At 47.4% G+C, this 20,515-nt stretch overlaps 1 protein-coding gene across 4 annotated transcripts in view; it reads right to left on the bottom strand.

Moving 5' to 3' along the window:
- LOC109876547 (ryanodine receptor 2) overlaps positions 1 to 20,515 on the bottom strand; it is a 276,342-nt gene that overhangs the window by 172,682 nt on the left and 83,145 nt on the right. For all 4 annotated transcript variants that reach the window (XM_031813092.1, XM_031813093.1, XM_031813094.1 and 1 more), the window contains 7 exons: positions 18,834 to 19,058; positions 17,080 to 17,659; positions 13,927 to 14,127; positions 13,063 to 13,168; positions 12,717 to 12,863; positions 11,386 to 11,659; positions 9,115 to 9,229 (listed from right to left, as the gene is read on the bottom strand). In XM_031813092.1, the coding sequence (XP_031668952.1) occupies positions 9,115 to 9,229; positions 11,386 to 11,659; positions 12,717 to 12,863; positions 13,063 to 13,168; positions 13,927 to 14,127; positions 17,080 to 17,659; positions 18,834 to 19,058 (1,648 nt within the window). The remainder of the gene's footprint in view (positions 1 to 9,114; positions 9,230 to 11,385; positions 11,660 to 12,716; positions 12,864 to 13,062; positions 13,169 to 13,926; positions 14,128 to 17,079; positions 17,660 to 18,833; positions 19,059 to 20,515) is intronic.

Consider the following 20,515-nt stretch of genomic DNA (forward strand, 5'->3'; position numbering starts at 1 on the left):
AGGAAGTGACGTTAGTTACACAGTGAACGGGACAGAAGTGACGTTAGTTACACAGTGAACGGGACAGGAAGTGACGTTAGTTACACAGTGAACGGGACAGGAAGTGACGTTAGTTACACAGTGAACGGGACAGGAAGTGACGTTAGTTACACAGTGAACGGGACAGGAAGTGACGTTAGTTACACAGTGAACGGGACAGGAAAGTGACGTTAGTTACACAGTGAACGGGACAGGAAGTGACGTTAGTTACACAGTGAACGGGACAGGAAGTGACGTTAGTAATGTTACACAGTGAATCACTAATGATATCAATAAACTATCAATCACTCATGATATCAATCACTAATGATATCAATGAATTATCAATCAACAATGACATGACATCAATAAACTATCAATCACTAATGACATGACATCTGGGCACAACGCAGCTCAGAGTGCTGATCTGGGATCAGTTTTACCTTTTACAGTGAACGGGACAGGAAGTGACGTTAGTTACACAGTGAACGGGACAGGAAGTGACGTTAGTTACACAGTGAACGGGACAGGAAGTGACGTTAGTTACACAGTGAACGGGACAGGAAGTGACGTTAGTTACACAGTGAACGGGACAGGAAGTGACGTTAGTTACACAGTGAACGGGACAGGAATTGACGTTAGTAATGTTACACAGTGAACGGGACAGGAAGTGACGTTAGTTACACAGTGAACGGGACAGGAAGTGACGTTAGTAATGTTACACAGTGAACGGGACAGGAAGTGACGTCAGTTACACAGTGAACGGGACAGGAAGTGACATTAGTTACACAGTGAACGTGACAGGAAGTGACGTTAGTTACACAGTGAACGGGACAGGAAGTGACGTTAGTAATGTTACACAGTGAACGTGACAGGAAGTGACGTTAGTTACACAGTGAACGTGACAGGAAGTGACGTTAGTTACACAGTGAACGGGACAGGAAGTGACGTTAGTTACACAGTGAACGGGACAGGAAGTGACGTTAGTTACACAGTGAACGGGACAGGAAGTGACGTTAGTTACACAGTGAACGGGACAGGAAGTGACGTTAGTAATGTTACACAGTGAACGGGACAGGAAGTGACGTTAGTTACACAGTGAACGGGACAGGAAGTGACGTTAGTTACACAGTGAACGGGACAGGAAGTGACGTTAGAAGTGTTACCCAGTGAACGGGACAGGAAGTGACGTTAGTTACACAGTGAACGGGACAGGAAGTGACATTAGTTACACAGTGAACGTGACAGGAAGTGACGTTAGTTACACAGTGAACGTGACAGGAAGTGACGTTAGTTACACAGTGAACGGGACAGGAAGTGACGTTAGTTACACAGTGAACGGGACAGGAAGTGACGTTAGTTACACAGTGAACGGGACAGGAAGTGACGTTAGTTACACAGTGAACGGGACAGGAAGTGACGTTAGTAATGTTACACAGTGAACGGGACAGGAAGTGACGTTAGTTACACAGTGAACGGGACAGGAAGTGACGTTAGTTACACAGTGAACGGGACAGGAAGTGACGTTAGTAACACAGTGAACGGGACAGGAAGTGACGTTAGTTACACAGTGAACGGGACAGGAAGTGACGTTAGTTACACAGTGAACGGGACAGGAAGTGACGTTAGTTACACAGTGAACGGGACAGGAAGTGACGTTAGTTACACAGTGAACGGGACAGGAAGTGACGTTAGTTACACAGTGAACGGGACAGGAAGTGATGTTAGTTACACAGTGAATGGGACAGGAAGTGACGTTAGTTACACAGTGAACGGGACAGGAAGTGACGTTAGTTACACAGTGAACGGGACAGGAAGTGACGTTAGTTACACAGTGAACGGGACAGGAAGTGACGTTAGTAATGTTACACAGTGAATGGGACAGGAAGTGACGTTAGTTACACAGTGAACGGGACAGGAAGTGACGTTAGTTACACAGTGAACGGGACAGGAAGTGATGTTGGTTACACAGTGAACGGGACAGGAAGTGACGTTCGTTACACAGTGAAAGGGACAGGAAGTGACGTTAGAAGTGTTACCCAGTGAACGGGACAGGAAGTGACGTTAGTTACACAGTGAACGGGACAGGAAGTGACATTAGTTACACAGTGAACGTGACAGGAAGTGACGTTAGTTACACAGTGAACGGGACAGGAAGTGACGTTAGTTACACAGTGAACGGGACAGGAAGTGACGTTAGTAATGTTACACAGTGAATCACTAATGATATCAATAAACTATCAATCACTAATGATATCAATCACTAATGATATCAATGAATTATCAATCAACAATGACATGACATGAATAAACTATCAATCACTAATGACATGACATCTGGGCACAACGCAGCTCAGAGTGCTGATCTGGGATCAGTTTTACCTTTTACAGTGAACGGGACAGGAAGTGACGTTAGTTACACAGTGAACGGGACAGGAAGTGACGTTAGTTACACAGTGAACGGGACAGGAAGTGACGTTAGTTACACAGTGAACGGGACAGGAAGTGACGTTAGTTACACAGTGAACGGGACAGGAAGTGACGTTAGTAATGTTACACAGTGAACGGGACAGGAAGTGACGTTAGTTACACAGTGAACGGGACAGGAAGTGACGTTAGTTACACAGTGAACGGGACAGGAAGTGACGTTAGTTACACAGTGAACGGGACAGGAAGTGACGTTAGTTACACAGTGAACGGGACAGGAAGTGATGTTAGTTACACAGTGAACGGGACAGGAAGTGACGTTAGAAGTGTTACACAGTGAACGGGACAGGAAGTGACGTTAGTTACACAGTGAACGGGACAGGAAGTGACGTTAGTTACACAGTGAACGGGACAGGAAGTGACGTTAGTTACACAGTGAACGGGACAGGAAGTGACGTTAGTTACACAGTGAACGGGACAGGAAGTGACGTTAGTAATGTTACACAGTGAACGGGACAGGAAGTGACGTTAGTTACACAGTGAACGGGACAGGAAGTGACGTTAGTTACACAGTGAACGGGACAGGAAGTGACGTTAGTTACACAGTGAACGGGACAGGAAGTGACGTTAGTTACACAGTGAACGGGACAGGAAGTGATGTTAGTTACACAGTGAACGGGACAGGAAGTGACGTTAGAAGTGTTACACAGTGAACGGGACAGGAAGTGACGTTAGTTACACAGTGAACGGGACAGGAAGTGACGTTAGTTACACAGTGAACGGGACAGGAAGTGACGTTAGAAGTGTTACACAGCGAACGGGACAGGAAGTGACGTTAGTTACACAGTGAACGGGACAGGAAGTGACGTTAGTTACACAGTGAACGGGACAGGAAGTGACGTTAGTAATGTTACACAGTGAATCACTAATGATATCAATAAACTATCAATCACTCATGATATCAATCACTAATGATATCAATGAATTATCAATCAACAATGACATGACATCAATAAACTATCAATCACTAATGACATGACATCTGGGCACAACGCAGCTCAGAGTGCTGATCTGGGATCAGTTTTACCTTTTACAGTGAACGGGACAGGAAGTGACGTTAGTTACACAGTGAACGGGACAGGAAGTGACGTTAGTTACACAGTGAACGGGACAGGAAGTGACGTTAGTTACACAGTGAACGGGACAGGAAGTGACGTTAGTTACACAGTGAACGGGACAGGAATTGACGTTAGTAATGTTACACAGTGAACGGGACAGGAAGTGACGTTAGTTACACAGTGAACGGGACAGGAAGTGACGTTAGTAATGTTACACAGTGAACGGGACAGGAAGTGACGTCAGTTACACAGTGAACGGGACAGGAAGTGACGTTAGTTACACAGTGAACGGGACAGGAAGTGACATTAGTAATGTCAATGAACTATCAATCACTCATGATATCAATCACTAATGATATCAATAAACTATCAATCACTAATGATATCAATCACTAATGATATCAATGAATTATCAATCAACAATGACATGACATCAATAAACTATCAATCACTAATGACATGACATCTGGGCACAACGCAGCTCAGAGTGCTGATCTGGGATCAGTTTTACCTTTTACAGTGAACGGGACAGGAAGTGACGTTAGTTACACAGTGAACGGGACAGGAAGTGACATTAGTTACACAGTGAACGGGACAGGAAGTGACGTTAGTTACACAGTGAACGGGACAGGAAGTGACGTTAGTTACACAGTGAACGGGACAGGAAGTGACGTTAGTTACACAGTGAACGGGACAGGAAGTGACGTTAGTTACACAGTGAACGGGACAGGAAGTGACGTTAGTAATGTTACACAGTGAACGGGACAGGAAGTGACGTTAGTTACACAGTGAACGGGACAGGAAGTGACGTTTAGTTACACAGTGAACGGGACAGGAAGTGACGTTAGTTACACAGTGAACGGACAGGAAGTGACGTTAGTTACACAGTGAACGGGACAGGAAGTGACGTTAGTTACACAGTGAACGGGACAGGAAGTGACGTTAGTTACACAGTGAACGGGACAGGAAGTGATGTTAGTTACACAGTGAACGGGACAGGAAGTGACGTTAGAAGTGTTACACAGTGAACGGGACAGGAAGTGACGTTAGTTACACAGTGAACGGGACAGGAAGTGACGTTAGTTACACAGTGAACGGGACAGGAAGTGACATTAGAAGTGTTACACAGCGAACGGGACAGGAAGTGACGTTAGTTACACAGTGAACGGGACAGGAAGTGACGTTAGTTACACAGTGAACGGGACAGGAAGTGACGTTAGTTACACAGTGAACGGGACAGGAAGTGACGTTAGTTACACAGTGAACGGACAGGAAGTGACGTTAGTTACACAGTGAACGGGACAGGAAGTGACGTTAGTTACACAGTGAACGGGACAGGAAGTGACGTTAGTTACACAGTGAACGGGACAGGAAGTGATGTTAGTTACACAGTGAACGGGACAGGAAGTGACGTTAGAAGTGTTACACAGTGAACGGGACAGGAAGTGACGTTAGTTACACAGTGAACGGGACAGGAAGTGACGTTAGTTACACAGTGAACGGGACAGGAAGTGACGTTAGAAGTGTTACACAGCGAACGGGACAGGAAGTGACGTTAGTTACACAGTGAACGGGACAGGAAGTGACGTTAGTTACACAGTGAACGGGACAGGAAGTGACGTTAGTTACACAGTGAACGGGACAGGAAGTGACGTTAGTAATGTTAATCAATAAACTATCAATCACTCATGATATCAATCACTAATGATATCAATCACTAATGATATCAATGAATTATCAATCAACAATGACATGACATCAATAAACTATCAATCACCAATGACATGACATCTGGGCACAACGCAGCTCAGAGTGCTGATCTGGGATCAGTTTTACCTTTTACATAGTTTAGTGTTATAGGGACTGGTTGAACCTGATGCCCAACGCAGCTCAGAGTGCTGATCTGGGATCAGTTTGGCCTTTTACATGGTGAAGTGTTATAGGGACTGGTTTGAACCTGATGCTAAATCAAAACTGATCAAAACTGATGAGGGCGGCAGAGTAGCCTAGTGGTTAGAGTGTAGAGGAGGCAGGGTAACCTAGTGGTTAGAGTGTAGAGGAGGCAGGGTAGCCTAGTGGTTAGAGTGTAGAGGAGGCAGAGTAGCCTAGTGGTTAGAGTGTAGAGGAGGCAGGGTAACCTAGTGGTTAGAGTGTAGAGGAGGCAGAGTAGCCTAGTGGTTAGAGTGTAGAGGAGGCAGGGTAACCTAGTGGTTAGAGTGTAGAGGAGGCAGGGTAACCTAGTGGTTAGAGTGTAGAGGCGGCAGAGTAGCCTAGTGGTTAGAGTGTAGAGGTGGCAGGTAGTCTAGTGGTTAGAGTGTAGAGGAGGCAGGGTAACCTAGTGGTTAGAGTGTAGAGGAGGCAGGGTAACCTAGTGGTTAGAGTGTAGAGGAGGCAGGGTAACCTAGTGGTTAGAGTGTAGAGGAGGCAGAGTAGCCTAGTGGTTAGAGTGTAGAGGAGGCAGGGTAGCCTAGTGGTTAGAGTGTAGAGGAGGCAGGGTAGCCTAGTGGTTAGAGTGTAGAGTTGGCAGGTAGTCTAGTGGTTAGAGTGTAGAGGAGGCAGGGTAACCTAGTGGTTAGAGTGTAGAGGAGGCAGGGTAACCTAGTGGTTAGAGTGTAGAGGAGGCAGGGTAACCTAGTGGTTAGAGTGTAGAGGAGGCAGGGTAGCCTAGTGGTTAGAGTGTAGAGGAGGCAGGGTAACCTAGTGGTTAGAGTGTAGAGGAGGCAGGGTAACCTAGTGGTTAGAGTGTAGAGGAGGCAGGGTAACCTAGTGGTTAGAGTGTAGAGGAGGCAGAGTAGCCTAGTGGTTAGAGTGTAGAGGAGGCAGGGTAGCCTAGTGGTTAGAGTGTAGAGGAGGCAGGGTAGCCTAGTGGTTAGAGTGTAGAGGTGGCAGGTAGTCTAGTGGTTAGAGTGTAGAGGAGGCAGGGTAACCTAGTGGTTAGAGTGTAGAGGAGGCAGGGTAACCTAGTGGTTAGAGTGTAGAGGAGGCAGGGTAACCTAGTGGTTAGAGTGTAGAGGAGGCAGGGTAGCCTAGTGGTTAGAGTGTAGAGGAGGCAGGGTAACCTAGTGGTTAGAGTGTAGAGGAGGCAGGGTAACCTAGTGGTTAGAGTGTAGAGGAGGCAGGGTAACCTAGTGGTTAGAGTGTAGAGGCGGCAGGGTAGCCTAGTGGTTAGAGTGTAGAGGAGGCAGGGTAACCTAGTGGTTAGAGTGTAGAGGCGGCAGGGTAGCCTAGTGGTTAGAGTGTAGAGGAGGCAGGGTAACCTAGTGGTTAGAGTGTAGAGGAGGCAGGGTAGCCTAGTGGTTAGAGTGTAGAGGAGGCAGGGTAACCTAGTGGTTAGAGTGTAGAGGAGGCAGGGTAACCTAGTGGTTAGAGTGTAGAGGAGGCGGGTAGCCTAGTGGTTAGAGTGTAGAGGAGGCAGGGTAACCTAGTGGTTAGAGTGTAGAGGAGGCAGGGTAGCCTAGTGGTTAGAGTGTAGAGGAGGCAGGGTAGCCTAGTGGTTAGAGTGTAGAGGAGGCAGGGTAACCTAGTGGTTAGAGTGTAGAGGAGGCAGGGTAACCTAGTGGTTAGAGTGTAGAGGAGGCAGGGTAGCCTAGTGGTTAGAGTGTAGAGGAGGCAGGGTAGCCTAGTGGTTAGAGTGTAGAGGAGGCAGGGTAACCTAGTGGTTAGAGTGTAGAGGAGGCAGGGTAACCTAGTGGTTAGAGTGTAGAGGAGGCAGGGTAACCTAGTGGTTAGAGTGTAGAGGAGGCAGGGTAGCCTAGTGGTTAGAGTGTAGAGGAGGCAGGGTAACCTAGTGGTTAGAGTGTAGAGGAGGCAGGGTAACCTAGTGGTTAGAGTGTAGAGGAGGCAGGGTAGCCTAGTGGTTAGAGTGTAGAGGAGGCAGGGTAACCTAGTGGTTAGAGTGTAGAGGAGGCAGGGTAACCTAGTGGTTAGAGTGTAGAGGAGGCAGGGTAACCTAGTGGTTAGAGTGTAGAGGAGGCAGGGTAACCTAGTGGTTAGAGTGTAGAGGAGGCAGGGTAACCTAGTGGTTAGAGTGTAGAGGAGGCAGGGTAAGCTAGTGGTTAGAGTGTAGAGGAGGCAGGGTAACCTAGTGGTTAGAATGTAGAGGAGGCAGGGTAGCCTAGTGGTTAGAGTGTAGAGGAGGCAGGGTAACCTAGTGGTTAGAGTGTAGAGGAGGCAGGGTAACCTAGTGGTTAGAGTGTAGAGGAGGCAGGGTAACCTAGTGGTTAGAGTGTAGAGGAGGCAGGGTAACCTAGTGGTTAGAGTGTAGAGGAGGCAGGGTAACCTAGTGGTTAGAGTGTAGAGGAGGCAGGGTAACCTAGTGGTTAGAGTGTAGAGGAGGCAGAGTAGCCTAGTGGTTAGAGTGTAGAGGAGGCAGGGTAGCCTAGTGGTTAGAGTGTAGAGGAGGCAGGGTAGCCTAGTGGTTAGAGTGTAGAGGAGGCAGGGTAGCCTAGTGGTTAGAGTGTAGAGGAGGCAGGGTAGCCTAGTGGTTAGAGTGTAGAGGAGGCAGGGTAACCTAGTGGTTAGAGTGTAGAGGAGGCAGGGTAGCCTAGTGGTTAGAGTGTAGAGGAGGCAGGGTAACCTAGTGGTTAGAGTGTAGAGGAGGCAGAGTAGCCTAGTGGTTAGAGTGTAGAGGAGGCAGGGTAACCTAGTGGTTAGAGTGTAGAGGAGGCAGGGTAACCTAGTGGTTAGAGTGTAGAGGAGGCAGGGTAACCTAGTGGTTAGAGTGTAGAGGAGGCAGGGTAACCTAGTGGTTAGAGTGTAGAGGAGGCAGGGTAACCTAGTGGTTAGAGTGTAGAGGAGGCAGGGTAGCCTAGTGGTTAGAGTGTAGAGGAGGCAGGGTAACCTAGTGGTTAGAGTGTAGAGGAGGCAGGGTAACCTAGTGGTTAGAGTGTAGAGGAGGCAGGGTAACCTAGTGGTTAGAGTGTAGAGGAGGCAGGGTAACCTAGTGGTTAGAGTGTAGAGGAGGCAGGGTAACCTAGTGGTTAGAGTGTAGAGGAGGCAGGGTAACCTAGTGGTTAGAGTGTAGAGGAGGCAGGGTAACCTAGTGGTTAGAGTGTAGAGGAGGCAGGGTAACCTAGTGGTTAGAGTGTAGAGGAGGCAGGGTAACCTAGTGGTTAGAGTGTAGAGGAGGCAGGGTAGCCTAGTGGTTAGAGTGTAGAGGCGGCAGGGTAGCCTAGTGGTTAGAGTGTAGAGGAGGCAGGGTAGCCTAGTGGTTAGAGTGTAGAGGAGGCAGGGTAGCCTAGTGGTTAGAGTGTAGAGGGGGCAGGGTAGCCTAGTGGTTAGAGTGTAGAGGAGGCAGGGTAGCCTAGTGGTTAGAGTGTAGAGGAGGCAGGGTAGCCTAGTGGTTAGAGCGTTGGACTACTGAATAGGCAGTTAACCCCACTGTTCCTAGGCCGTCATTGAAAATAAGAATTAGTTCTTAACTGACTTGCCTCGTTAAATAAAGGTATAAAATAAATAAAAACTGATCAAAAATACATAGATGGAACAAATATAATTAGAAAAAAATACACCCTCCTTCAAACAACACACACACACCCTTATGAGCAGTTACCTTGGATTCCCCTCCACTCAGGACGTTAACCATCACCTCCATGACAGTCTCATGCATTCCCAGAGCTCTCATCAGGTTAGGATGCTGGTAGAACACCTTGTTGTTCATGATGTCTCTGTAGAGAGACCAGACCAAGAGACAGGCAGGTAAACAAGTAGTGTGTAGTGTAGAGCCCTTAACCCAGTTAGTATGGAGTGTGTAGTATGTAGTATGTAGTATGTAGTGTGTAGTGTAGAGCCCTTACCCCAGCCCTCTGATCATCAGTTTCTCATGCTGAAGGGTTAGTGTGTAGTATGTAGTGTGTAGTATGTAGTATGTAGTGTGTAGTATGTAGTGTGTAGTGTGTAGTGTGTAGTATGTAGTGTGTAGTGTGCAGTATGTAGTGTGTAGTATGTAGTATGTAGTGTGTAGTATGTAGTATGTGGTGTGTAGTATGTAGTATGTAGTGTGTAGTATGTAGTGTGTAGTGTGTAGTATGTAGTGTGTAGTGTGTAGTATGTAGTGTAGAGCCCTTACCCCAGCCCTCTGATCATCAGTTTCTCCTCCTCACGCCCCATGCTGAAGGGCTAGTATGTAGTATGTAGTGTGTAGTATGTAGTATGTAGTGTGTAGTATGTAGTGTGTAGTATGTAGTATGTAGTGTGTAGTGTAGAACCCTTACCCCAGCCCTCTGATCATCAGTTTCTCCTCCTCACGCCCCATGCTGAAGGGTTAGTATGTAGTATGTAGTGTGTAGTGTGTAGTATGTAGTGTGTAGTATGTAGTGTGTAGTGTGTAGTATGTAGTGTGTAGTATGTAGTGTGTAGTGTGTAGTATGTAGTGTGTAGTATGTAGTATGTAGTGTGTAGTGTAGAGCCCTTACCCCAGCCCTCTGATCATCAGTTTCTCCTCCTCACGCTCCATGCCGAAGGGTTAGTATGTAGTATGTAGTGTGTAGTGTGTAGTATGTAGTGTGTAGTATGTAGTATGTAGTGTGTAGTGTGTAGTATGTAGTGTGTAGTATGTAGTATGTAGTATGTAGTGTGTAGTGTGTAGTATGTAGTATGTAGTGTGTAGTGTAGAGCCCTTACCCCAACCCTCTGATCATCAGTTTCTCCTCCTCACGCTGAAGGGTTCGTATGTAGTATGAGTGTGTAGTATGTAGTGTGTAGTATGTAGTATGTAGTGTGTAGTATGTAGTGTGTAGTATGTAGTATGTAAGTATGTAGTGTTTAGTGTGTAGTATGTAGTGTGTAGTGTAGAGCCCTTACCCCAACCCTCTGATCATCAGTTTCTCCTCCTCACGCCCCATGCTGAAGGGTTAGTATGTAGTATGTAGTGTGTAGTATGTAGTGTGTAGTGTAGAGCCCTTACCCCAACCCTCTGATCATCAGTTTCTCCTCCTCACGCCCCATGCTGAAGGGTTAGTATGTAGTATGTAGTGTGTAGTATGTAGTGTGTAGTATGTAGTGTGTAGTGTGTAGTATGTAGTATGTAGTGTGTAGTATGTAGTGTGTAGTATGTATTGTGTAGTATGTAGTATGGAGTGTGTAGTATGTAGTGTGTAGTATGTAGTATGTAGTGTGTAGTGTAGAGCCCTTACCCCAACCCTCTGATCATCAGTTTCTCCTCCTCACGCCCCATGCTGAAGGGTTAGTATGTAGTGTGTAGTGTGTAGTATGTAGTGTGTAGTATGTAGTGTGTAGTATGTAGTGTGTATTATGTAGTATGTAGTATGTAGAGTGTAGTGTAGAGCCCTTACCCCAGCCCTCTGATCATCAGTTTCTCCTCATCACGCCCCATGCTGAAGGGTTAGTATGTAGTGTGTAGTGTGTAGTATGTAGTATGTAGTGTGTAGTATGTAGTGTGTAGTATGTAGTGTGTAGTGTGTAGTGTGTAGTATGTAGTGTGTAGTATGTAGTGTGTAGTATGTAGTGTGTAGTATGTAGTGTGTAGTGTGTAGCGTGTAGCGTGTGGTGTGTAGTGTGTAGTATGTAGTGTGTAGTGTGTAGTATGTAGTGTGTAGTATGTAGTGTGTAGTGTGTAGTATGTAGTGTGTAGTATGTAGTGTGTAGTATGTAGTGTGTAGTATGTAGTGTGTAGTATGTAGTGTGTAGTGTGTAGTATGTAGTGTGTAGTATGTAGTATGTAGTATGTAGTGTGTAGTGTGTAGTGTGTTGTATGTAGTGTGTAGTGTGTAGTATCTAGTGTGTAGTGTGTAGTATGTAGTGTGTAGTATGTAGTGTGTAGTGTGTAGTGTGTAGTGTGTAGTGTGTAGTGTAGAGCCCTTACCCCAGCCCTCTGATCATCAGTTTCTCTTCCTCACGCCCCATGCGTACAGACAACAGCGATCTGATCTGTCCCAGTGACGCCAGCAGTTTGATGGTGTCCTCCACGGAGACTGAGTTGATGGTGTAGGCCTTGGGCAGGGCCCGGACCTGGCCCCCGATGCCGTCGTACTGACGGTGGAGTAAGACAAACATGGCTCTGATCAGCTCTGGGTCCTCCATGATGCTCTCCTGGGCCCAGCGTACCATGGTCTCACTGATCAGCTGCTGCAACGTGCCTGAAGGACCGGAGGCAACGCACCGCGGTCAGACACACAGCAAAGCACTGGGACAAGGACAAATGGTCTACTCTCTCTATTCAGACAGAGACAGAGACACACAGAGAGAGACAGAGAGAGAGAGAGAGAGAGAGAGAGAGAGACAGACAGACAGACAGACAGACAGACAGACCCAGAAAAGGACCAGCCTGATGCCAGATCTGTTAGTGCTGTCTAATCAACTCATACCTGATGCCAGACTGTGTCCTACAGAGAGAATGCTGTCTGTAACACTGTGTCCTACAGAGAGAAGGCTGTCTGTAACACTGTGTCCTACAGAGAGAAGGCTGTCTGTAACACTGTGTCCTACAGAGACAAGGCTGTCTGTAACACTGTGTCCTACAGAGAGACGGCTGTCTGTAACACTGTGTGCTACAGAGAGAAGGCTGTCTGTAACACTGTGTCCTACAGAGAGAAGGCTGTCTGTAACACTGTGTCCTACAGAGAGAAGGCTGTCTGTAACACTGTGTCCTACAGAGAGAAGGCTGTCTGTAACACTGTGTCCTACAGAGAGAAGGCTGTCTGTAACACTGTGTCCTACAGAGAGAAGGCTGTCTGTAACACTGTGTCCTACAGAGAGAAGGCTGTCTGTAACATTGTGTCCTACAGAGAGAAGGCTGTCTGTAACACTGTGTCCTACAGAGAGAAGGCTGTCTGTAACACTGTGTCCTACAGAGAGAAGGCTGTCTGTAACACTGTGTGCTACAGAGAGAAGGCTGTCTGTAACACTGTGTCCTACAGAGAGAAGGCTGTCTGTAACACTGTGTCCTACAGAGAGAAGGCTGTCTGTAACACTGTGTCCTACAGAGAGAAGGCTGTCTGTAACACTGTGTCCTACAGAGAGAAGGCTGTCTGTAACACTGTGTCCTACAGAGAGAAGGCTGTCTGTAACACTGTGTCCTAAAGAGAGAAGGCTGTCTGTAACACTGTGTCCTACAGAGAGAAGGCTGTCTGTAACACTGTGTCCTACAGAGAGAAGGTTGTCTGTAACACTGTGTCCTACAGAGAGAAGGCTTACTGGGTTTCTTATCTTTCTTCTTGTTCTTCGGCATGAAAGTCATCTTTTTCTTCAGGTAGACCACCTTCTCCACCAGAGACATGAGCCTTCCTCGGATGGTGAAGTCACTGTCTGCCTCGTTCAGCTTGTCCTCGTCGATCTCTATGCCTGACGACAGAAGGACAGGTAGCGTGTTAACTCTGGGTTGAATACCGTTAAGATATGAATTCAAGGTCACCATAATGACTTCAATGAAGCTCACAACTGAGCCCAAACTGAGCCGAGCCAAGCTGTTCTTGGCTGGCCTGGTTACGGTAAAGAAACTAAATCGGAGGTGTCCCAGTGCTACAGTGTTAAACAGACATACCACAGTGTGTCATCAGGTCCTCATGGAAGTCTACAAGCTGTTCTCTGATGTGTTCTGGACAGGGACAGTCCACCTTCTCATCCTTAAAGCTCAGCAGCATGTTGATCTGAGAGGAGAACATCACTGAGCGGTACCAACCTGGTCAACAAACTCACGGCCCTGATTGGTTAAGTATTCATTTAACAGACTGGTGAAAGAGCTTCATTTAACAGACTGGTGAAAGAGCTTCATTTAACAGACTGGTGAAAGAGCTTCATTTAACAGACTGGTGAAAGAGCTTCATTTAACAGACTGGTGAAAGAGCTTCATTTAACAGACTGGTGAAAGAGCTTCATTTAACAGACTGGTGAAAGAGCTTCATTTAACAGACTGGTGAAAGAGCTTCATTTAACAGACTGGTGAAAGAGCTTCATTTAACAGACTGGTGAAAGAGCTTCATTTAACAGACTGGTGAAAGAGCTTCATTTAACAGAAGATACTTGGGTAATGTTTTATCTGGAAAGTCCATCTGTAGATACTCTATAGACTATCAGTAACAATTCAACTAACTACTAACTACTAACCCTAACCTTAACCCTTATCCTAACCCTAACCCTTAACCAAACCCTATCCTAACCCTAACCTTATCCAAACCTTAACCCTTATCCTAACCCTAACCCTTAACCAAACCCTAACCTTATCCAAACCCTAACCTTAACCTTAACCCTTATCCTAACCTTAACCCTTATCTTAACCCTTATCCTAACCCTAACCCTTATCCTAACCCTAACCTTAACACTTATCCTAACCCTAACCCTTAACCAAACCCTAACCCTACCCTAACCCTAACCCTATCCTAACTGATTGACTGACTGATTGATCTACCTGTTCCTGAGGAGGAGATCTGAACTCTTTGGTCTTCCTGGCAGTCAGGGCAGCCGACATGTTGAGCGCCTGCATGACCTCGTTATAGCGGAACCGCTGGTTGTCCTGGAGATGAGCCACGAAGTCATCGCTGAAGCCCACCACCGCCTCGATACGGTGGCGCACCTGACAGTCACACAGGTACTGGAGCAGGTGGCACATCTAGAGAGACACAGTCCTGTTAACAACGAGTACTCAGCAGGCAGCACATCTAGAGAGACACAGTCCTGTTAACAACAAGTACTCAGCAGGCAGCACATCTAGAGAGACACAGTCCGGTTAACAACGAGTACTCAGCAGGCAGCACATCTAGAGAGACACAGTCCTGTTAACAATGAGTACTCAGCAGGCAGCACATCTAGAGAGACACAGTCTGGTTAACAACGAGTACTCAGCAGGCAGGCAGCAGAGTACTACAGAGGGTAGTGCGTACGGCCCAGTACATCACTGGGGCCAAGCTTCCTGTCATCCAGGACCTCTATACCAGGCGGTGCCAGACGAAAGCCCTAAAAATTGTCAAAGACTCCAGCCACCCTAGTCATAGACTGTTCTCTCTGCTACAGCACAGCAAGCGGTACCGGAGCACCAAGTCTAGAACCAAGAGGCTTCTAAACATCTTCTACCCCCAAGCCATAAGACTCCTGAACGTCTAATCAAATCCAGACTATTGGCAGTGTTCCCCCCAGCCCCGTTACGCCGCTGCTACTCTCTGTTATTATCTATGCATAGTCACTTTACCTCTACCTACATGTACATATTACCTCAATTACCTTGACTAACCGGTGCCCCCTGGACTATCCAGACCCCTCTTTTACCCTGCTGCTACTCTCTGTTATTATCTATGGATAGTCACTTTACCTCTACCTACATGTACATATTACCTCAATTACCTTGACTAACCGGTGCCCCCTGGACTACCCAGACCCCTCTTTTACCCTGCTGCTACTCTCTGTTATTATCTATGCATAGTCACTTTACCTCTACCTACATGTACATACTACCTCAATTACCTTGACTAACCGGTGTCCCCTGGACTACCCAGACCCCTCTTTTACCCTGCTGCTACTCTCTGTTATTATCTATGCATAGTCACTTTACCTCTACCTACATGTACATATTACCTCAATTACCTTGACTAACCGGTGCCCCCTGGACTACCCAGACCCCTCTTTTACCCTGCTGCTACTCTCTGTTATTATCTATGCATAGTCACTTTACCTCTACCTACATGTACATATTACCTCAATTACCTTGACTAACCGGTGCCCCCTGGACTACCCAGACCCCTCTTTTACCCTGCTGCTACTCTCTGTTATTATCTATGCATAGTCACTTTACCTCTACCTACATGTACATATTACCTCAATTACCTTGACTAACCGGTGCCCCCTGGACTACCCAGACCCCTCTTTTACCCTGCTGCTACTCTCTGTTATTATCTATGCATAGTCACTTTACCTCTACCTACATGTACATATTACCTCAATTACCTTGACTAACCGGTGCCCCCTGGACTACCCAGACCCCTCTTTTACCCTGCTGCTACTCTCTGTTATTATCTATGCATAGTCACTTTACCTCTACCTACATGTACATATTACCTCAATTACCTTGACTAACCGGTGCCCCCTGGACTACCCAGACCCCTCTTTTACCCTGCTGCTACTCTCTGTTATTATCTATGCATAGTCACTTTACCTCTACCTACATGTACATATTACCTCAATTACCTTGACTAACCGGTGCCCCCTGGACTACCCAGACCCCTCTTTTACCCTGCTGCTACTCTCTGTTATTATCTATGGATAGTCACTTTACCTCTACCTACATGTACATATTACCTCAATTACCTTGACTAACCGGTGCCCCCTGGACTACCCAGACCCCTCTTTTACCCTGCTGCTACTCTCTGTTATTATCTATGCATAGTCACTTTACCTCTACCTACATGTACATATTACCTCAATTACCTTGACTAACCGGTGCCCCCTGGACTACCCAGACCCCTCTTTTACCCTGCTGCTACTCTCTGTTATTATCTATGCATAGTCACTTTACCTCTACCTACATGTACATATTACCTCAATTACCTTGACTAACCGGTGCCCCCTGGACTACCCAGACCCCTCTTTTACCCTGCTGCTACTCTCTGTTATTATCTATGCATAGTCACTTTACCTCTACCTACATGTACATATTACCTCAATTACCTTGACTAACCGGTGCCCCCTGGACTACCCAGACCCCTCTTTTACCCTGCTGCTACTCTCTGTTATTATCTATGGATAGTCACTTTACCTCTACCTACATGTACATATTACCTCAATTACCTTGACTAACCGGTGCCCCCTGGACTACCCAGACCCCTCTTTTACCCTGCTGCTACTCTCTGTTATTATCTATGCATAGTCACTTTACCTCCACCTACATGTACATATTACCTCAATTACCTCGACTAACCGGTGTCCCCTGGACTACCCAGACCCCTCTTTTACCCTGCTGCTACTCTCTGTTATTATCTATGGATAGTCACTTTACCTCTACCTACATGTACATATTACCTCAATTACCTCGACTAACCGGTGTCCCCTGGACTACCCAGACCCCTCTTTTACCCTGCTGCTACTCTCTGTTATTATCTATGGATAGTCACTTTACCTCTACCTACATGTACATATTACCTCAATTACCTTGACTAACCGGTGCCCCCTGGACTACCCAGACCCCTCTTTTACCCTGCTGCTACTCTCTGTTATTATCTATGCATAGTCACTTTACCTCTACCTACATGTACATATTACCTCAATTACCTTGACTAACCGGTGCCCCCTGGACTACCCAGACCCCTCTTTTATCCTGCTGCTACTCTCTGTTATTATCTATGCATAGTCACTTTACCTCTACCTACATGTACATATTACCTTGACTAACCGGTGCCCCCTGTACAAAACCTCACTACTGTTATTTTACTGCTGCTCTTTAATTATGTTTTACTTAACATACATTTTTATTAAAACTGCATTGTTGGTTAAGGGCTTGTAAGTCAGCATTTCAGTCAGCATGTGACAAATACCATTTGATTTGCAAATATCATGTTCAGTGTGCCTTGCGTACCTGCAGTTTGACAGGCTCTGGGAGTTTCATCTGGAGCAGTCCTTTAGGCACCTTCCCTGTCCTCTCCTCTCCTCCAGGCCCCTCCCCTCCTCTTCCTGCCTTTGTGACATCACTCTCGGGCGTGTCCGGGGGCGTGTCCGGGGGCGTGTCCCCTCCCTCTGAGAACACGCTGGGTTCTATCAGTTGTAGAATGTTCTTCAGGTCTCCGTTATGGAACACTCCCATGATCAGTAAGGTATAGAACAACTTAATGAGAGGAACGAACAGGAACTCGGTGCTGCCCCCTATAGGATCTCTGACGTGTAGACTCCCCTCGCTCACCGCCTCCGTCAGCATCTCTATGGTCTTGGTCTTCAGGACGTCCAGGGGGAACTCGGGGCTGAACTGGAAGCAGTCGGCTCCGCTGCAGATGAAGGAGGGGGAGGAGAAGTGCATTCGGGGGCGGAGAGAGGTGCTCAGGCCGATCCCTGGCAGGCCGTGCTTCTTGGTCTCGTCGGGGAACAGAGTGATGGACTTGGTCTCGTCCGTCATGGGGACGATGTATTCATTGTTCATCATGAGACGCGCCGTTGCATAGGTACTGAGGATAGAATAAATCGGTTTATTGTCCATTTGGTTAGAACAGGAATGAATCATCTGCCTTTTTTTACCCCCACACTATGAGAAGAACCCCTGGATGTAGAGCATGTTGTGGTGGGTAAGTGCCTTGCTCAAGGGCACAATGGTAGATCTGACACCAGCAGCCCACCTGTAGCCAGTTCAGTCTCCATTTTTTTCAACAACCGGGACTTAATAAGGATCTCTACAAATCGGTGTCCCACCCACCGGACGGTTGAGCTAACGTAGGCTAATGTGATTAGCATGAGGTTGAGCTAACGTAGGCTAATGTGATTAGCATGAGGTTGAGCTAACGTAGGCTAATGTGATTAGCATGAGGTTGAGCTAACGTAGGCTAATGTGATTAGCATGAGGTTGAACTAACGTAGGCTAATGTGATTAGCATGAGGTTGAGCTAACGTAGGCTAATGTGATTAGCATGAGGTTGAACTAATGTAGGCTAATGCGATTAGCATGAGGTTGAGCTAATGTAGGGTAATGTGATTAGCATGAGGTTGAACTAACGTAGGCTAATGTGATTAGCATGAGGTTGTAAGTAACAAGAACATTTCCCAGGACATAGACATGTCTGATATGGGCAGAAAGATTAAATTATTGTTAATCTCACTGCACTGTCTAATTTACAGTAGCTATTACAGTGAAAGAATGCCATGCTATTGTTTGAGGAGAGTGCACAGTTATGAACTTGAAAAGTTATTAATAAACCAATTAGGCACATTTGGGCAGTCTTGATACAAAATAGAAATGCAATGGTTCATTGGATCAGGCTAAAACTTTGCACATACACTGCTGCCATCTAGTGGCCAAAATCTAAATTGCTCCTCGGCTAGAATAATACAATATGGCCTTTCTCTTGCATTTCAGAGATGATGGTACAAAAACAATACAAAACAACAGTTGTTTTTTTCTTTGTATTATCTTTTACCAGATCTAATGTGTAATATTCTCTTACATTAATTTCACATTTCCAAAAACTTCAAAATGTTTCCTTTCAAACGGTTCCAAGAATGTGCATATCCGTGCTTCAGGTCCTGAGCTACAGGCAGTTAGATATGGGTATGTCATTTTAGGCAAAAACTGAAAAACTAGTAACATTCCGGTTCCTGGCCCACCTCTCTAACCTGTGGGCTAGCTACCTGAGGTGGATGTCTATGAGCAGGTCGTAGTATCCAGTCCTGAGGAGACCAGGCATGTACTTGTTCTCTATGGCGTAGAGCAGCTGTGCCTCGTCGGCATGGGAGCAGAGGGCGTGGGCCACACGGTTGTTCCCCAGAGCGCACACAGCAGAGTACAACCTCAGAGTATGGTAGTGGAACTTCAACAGATCCTTCTGCTCAGTCAACTCCAGGATATCAACTGACCTGGGGAGGAGGAGGAGGAGGAGGAGAGAGGAGGAAGAGGAGGAGAGGGGGGGAGGACGAGGAGGGGAAGAAAGATGACAAGGGGAAGGAGGAAGAGGAGGAAGATGACAAGGAGGAGTAGGAAGAGGAGGAAAAGGAGGAGGAAGATGAGGAGGAGGAGGAAGAGTAGGGGGAGGAGGATGACAAGGGGGAGGTGGAGGAGGAAGAGGAGAAGGAGGAGGAGGAAGAGGGGGAGAGGTAGAGGAGGAGGAGGCGGATAGGTAGAGGAGGAGGAGGGGGAGAGGGGAGGAGAAGGGGGAGAGGGGAGGAGAAGGGGGAGAGGCGGAGCAGTAGAGGAGGAGGGGGAAGAGGAGGGGGAGAGGTAGAGGAGGAGGTAGAAAAGGAGGAGGGGGAGAGGTAGAGGAGGTGGAGGAGGGGGAGGGGTAGAGGAGGAGGAGGGGAGAGGTAGAGGAGGAGGAGGGGGAGAGGTAGAGGAGGGGGAGAGGTAGAGGAGGTGGAGGAGGGGGAGGGGGATAGGTAGAGGAGGAGGAGGGGGAGAGGTAGAGGTGGTGGAGGAGGGGGAGGGGTAGAGGAGGAGAGGTAGAGGAGGAGGAGGAGGGGGAGAGGTAGAGGAGGAGGAGAGGTAGAGGAGGAGGAGGGGGAGAGGAGGAGGAGAGGTAGAGGAGGAGGATGGGGAGGAGGAGAGAGGTAGAGGAAGAGGGGGAGAGGTAGAGGAGGAGGATGGGGAGGAGGAGAGAGGTAGAGGAAGAGGGGGAGAGGTAGAGGACGAGGGGGAGAGGTAGAGGTGGAGGAGGAGGGGGAGGAGGAAAGAGGTAGAGGAGGAGGAGGGGGAGAGGGGGAGGCGGGGGGAGGTAGAGGAGGAGGAGGAAGAGGGGGAGGAGGAGGGGGTCGGTAGAGGAGGAGGATGATAAAAAGGAGGAGGGGGAGAAGGGGAGGCGGGGGGAGGCAGAGGAGGAGGAGGTAGAGGAGGAGGATGATAAAAGGAGGAGGGGGAGAGGGGGAGGCGGGGGGAGGTAGAGGAGGAGGAGGAAGAGGGGGAGGAGGAGGGGGTCGGTAGAGGAGGAGGATGATAAAAAGGAGGAGGGGGAGAAGGGGAGGCGGGGGGAGGTAGAGGAGGAGGAGGTAGAGGAGGAGGATGATAAAAAGGAGGAGGGGGAGAGGGGGAGGCGGGGGGAGGTAGAGGAGGAGGAGGAAGAGGGGGAGGAGGAGGGGGTCGGTAGAGGAGGAGGAGGAAGAGGGAGGAGGATGATAAAAAGGAGGAGGGGGACACAGAAGGTTAATAAACTGACATACAGCTTAGTGAGGAACTTCCTGATTGCAACAACATTTTATTGCTTCTCATACATCATACATCATACATCATACATCATACATCATACATCATACATCACACATCACACATCACACATCATTCATACATCATACGTCATACGCCATACGTCATACGTCATACGTCA

The sequence above is a fragment of the Oncorhynchus kisutch genome, unplaced genomic scaffold (assembly GCF_002021735.2).
Source record: "Oncorhynchus kisutch isolate 150728-3 unplaced genomic scaffold, Okis_V2 Okis04b-Okis11a_hom, whole genome shotgun sequence".
NCBI lineage: Eukaryota > Metazoa > Chordata > Actinopteri > Salmoniformes > Salmonidae > Oncorhynchus > Oncorhynchus kisutch.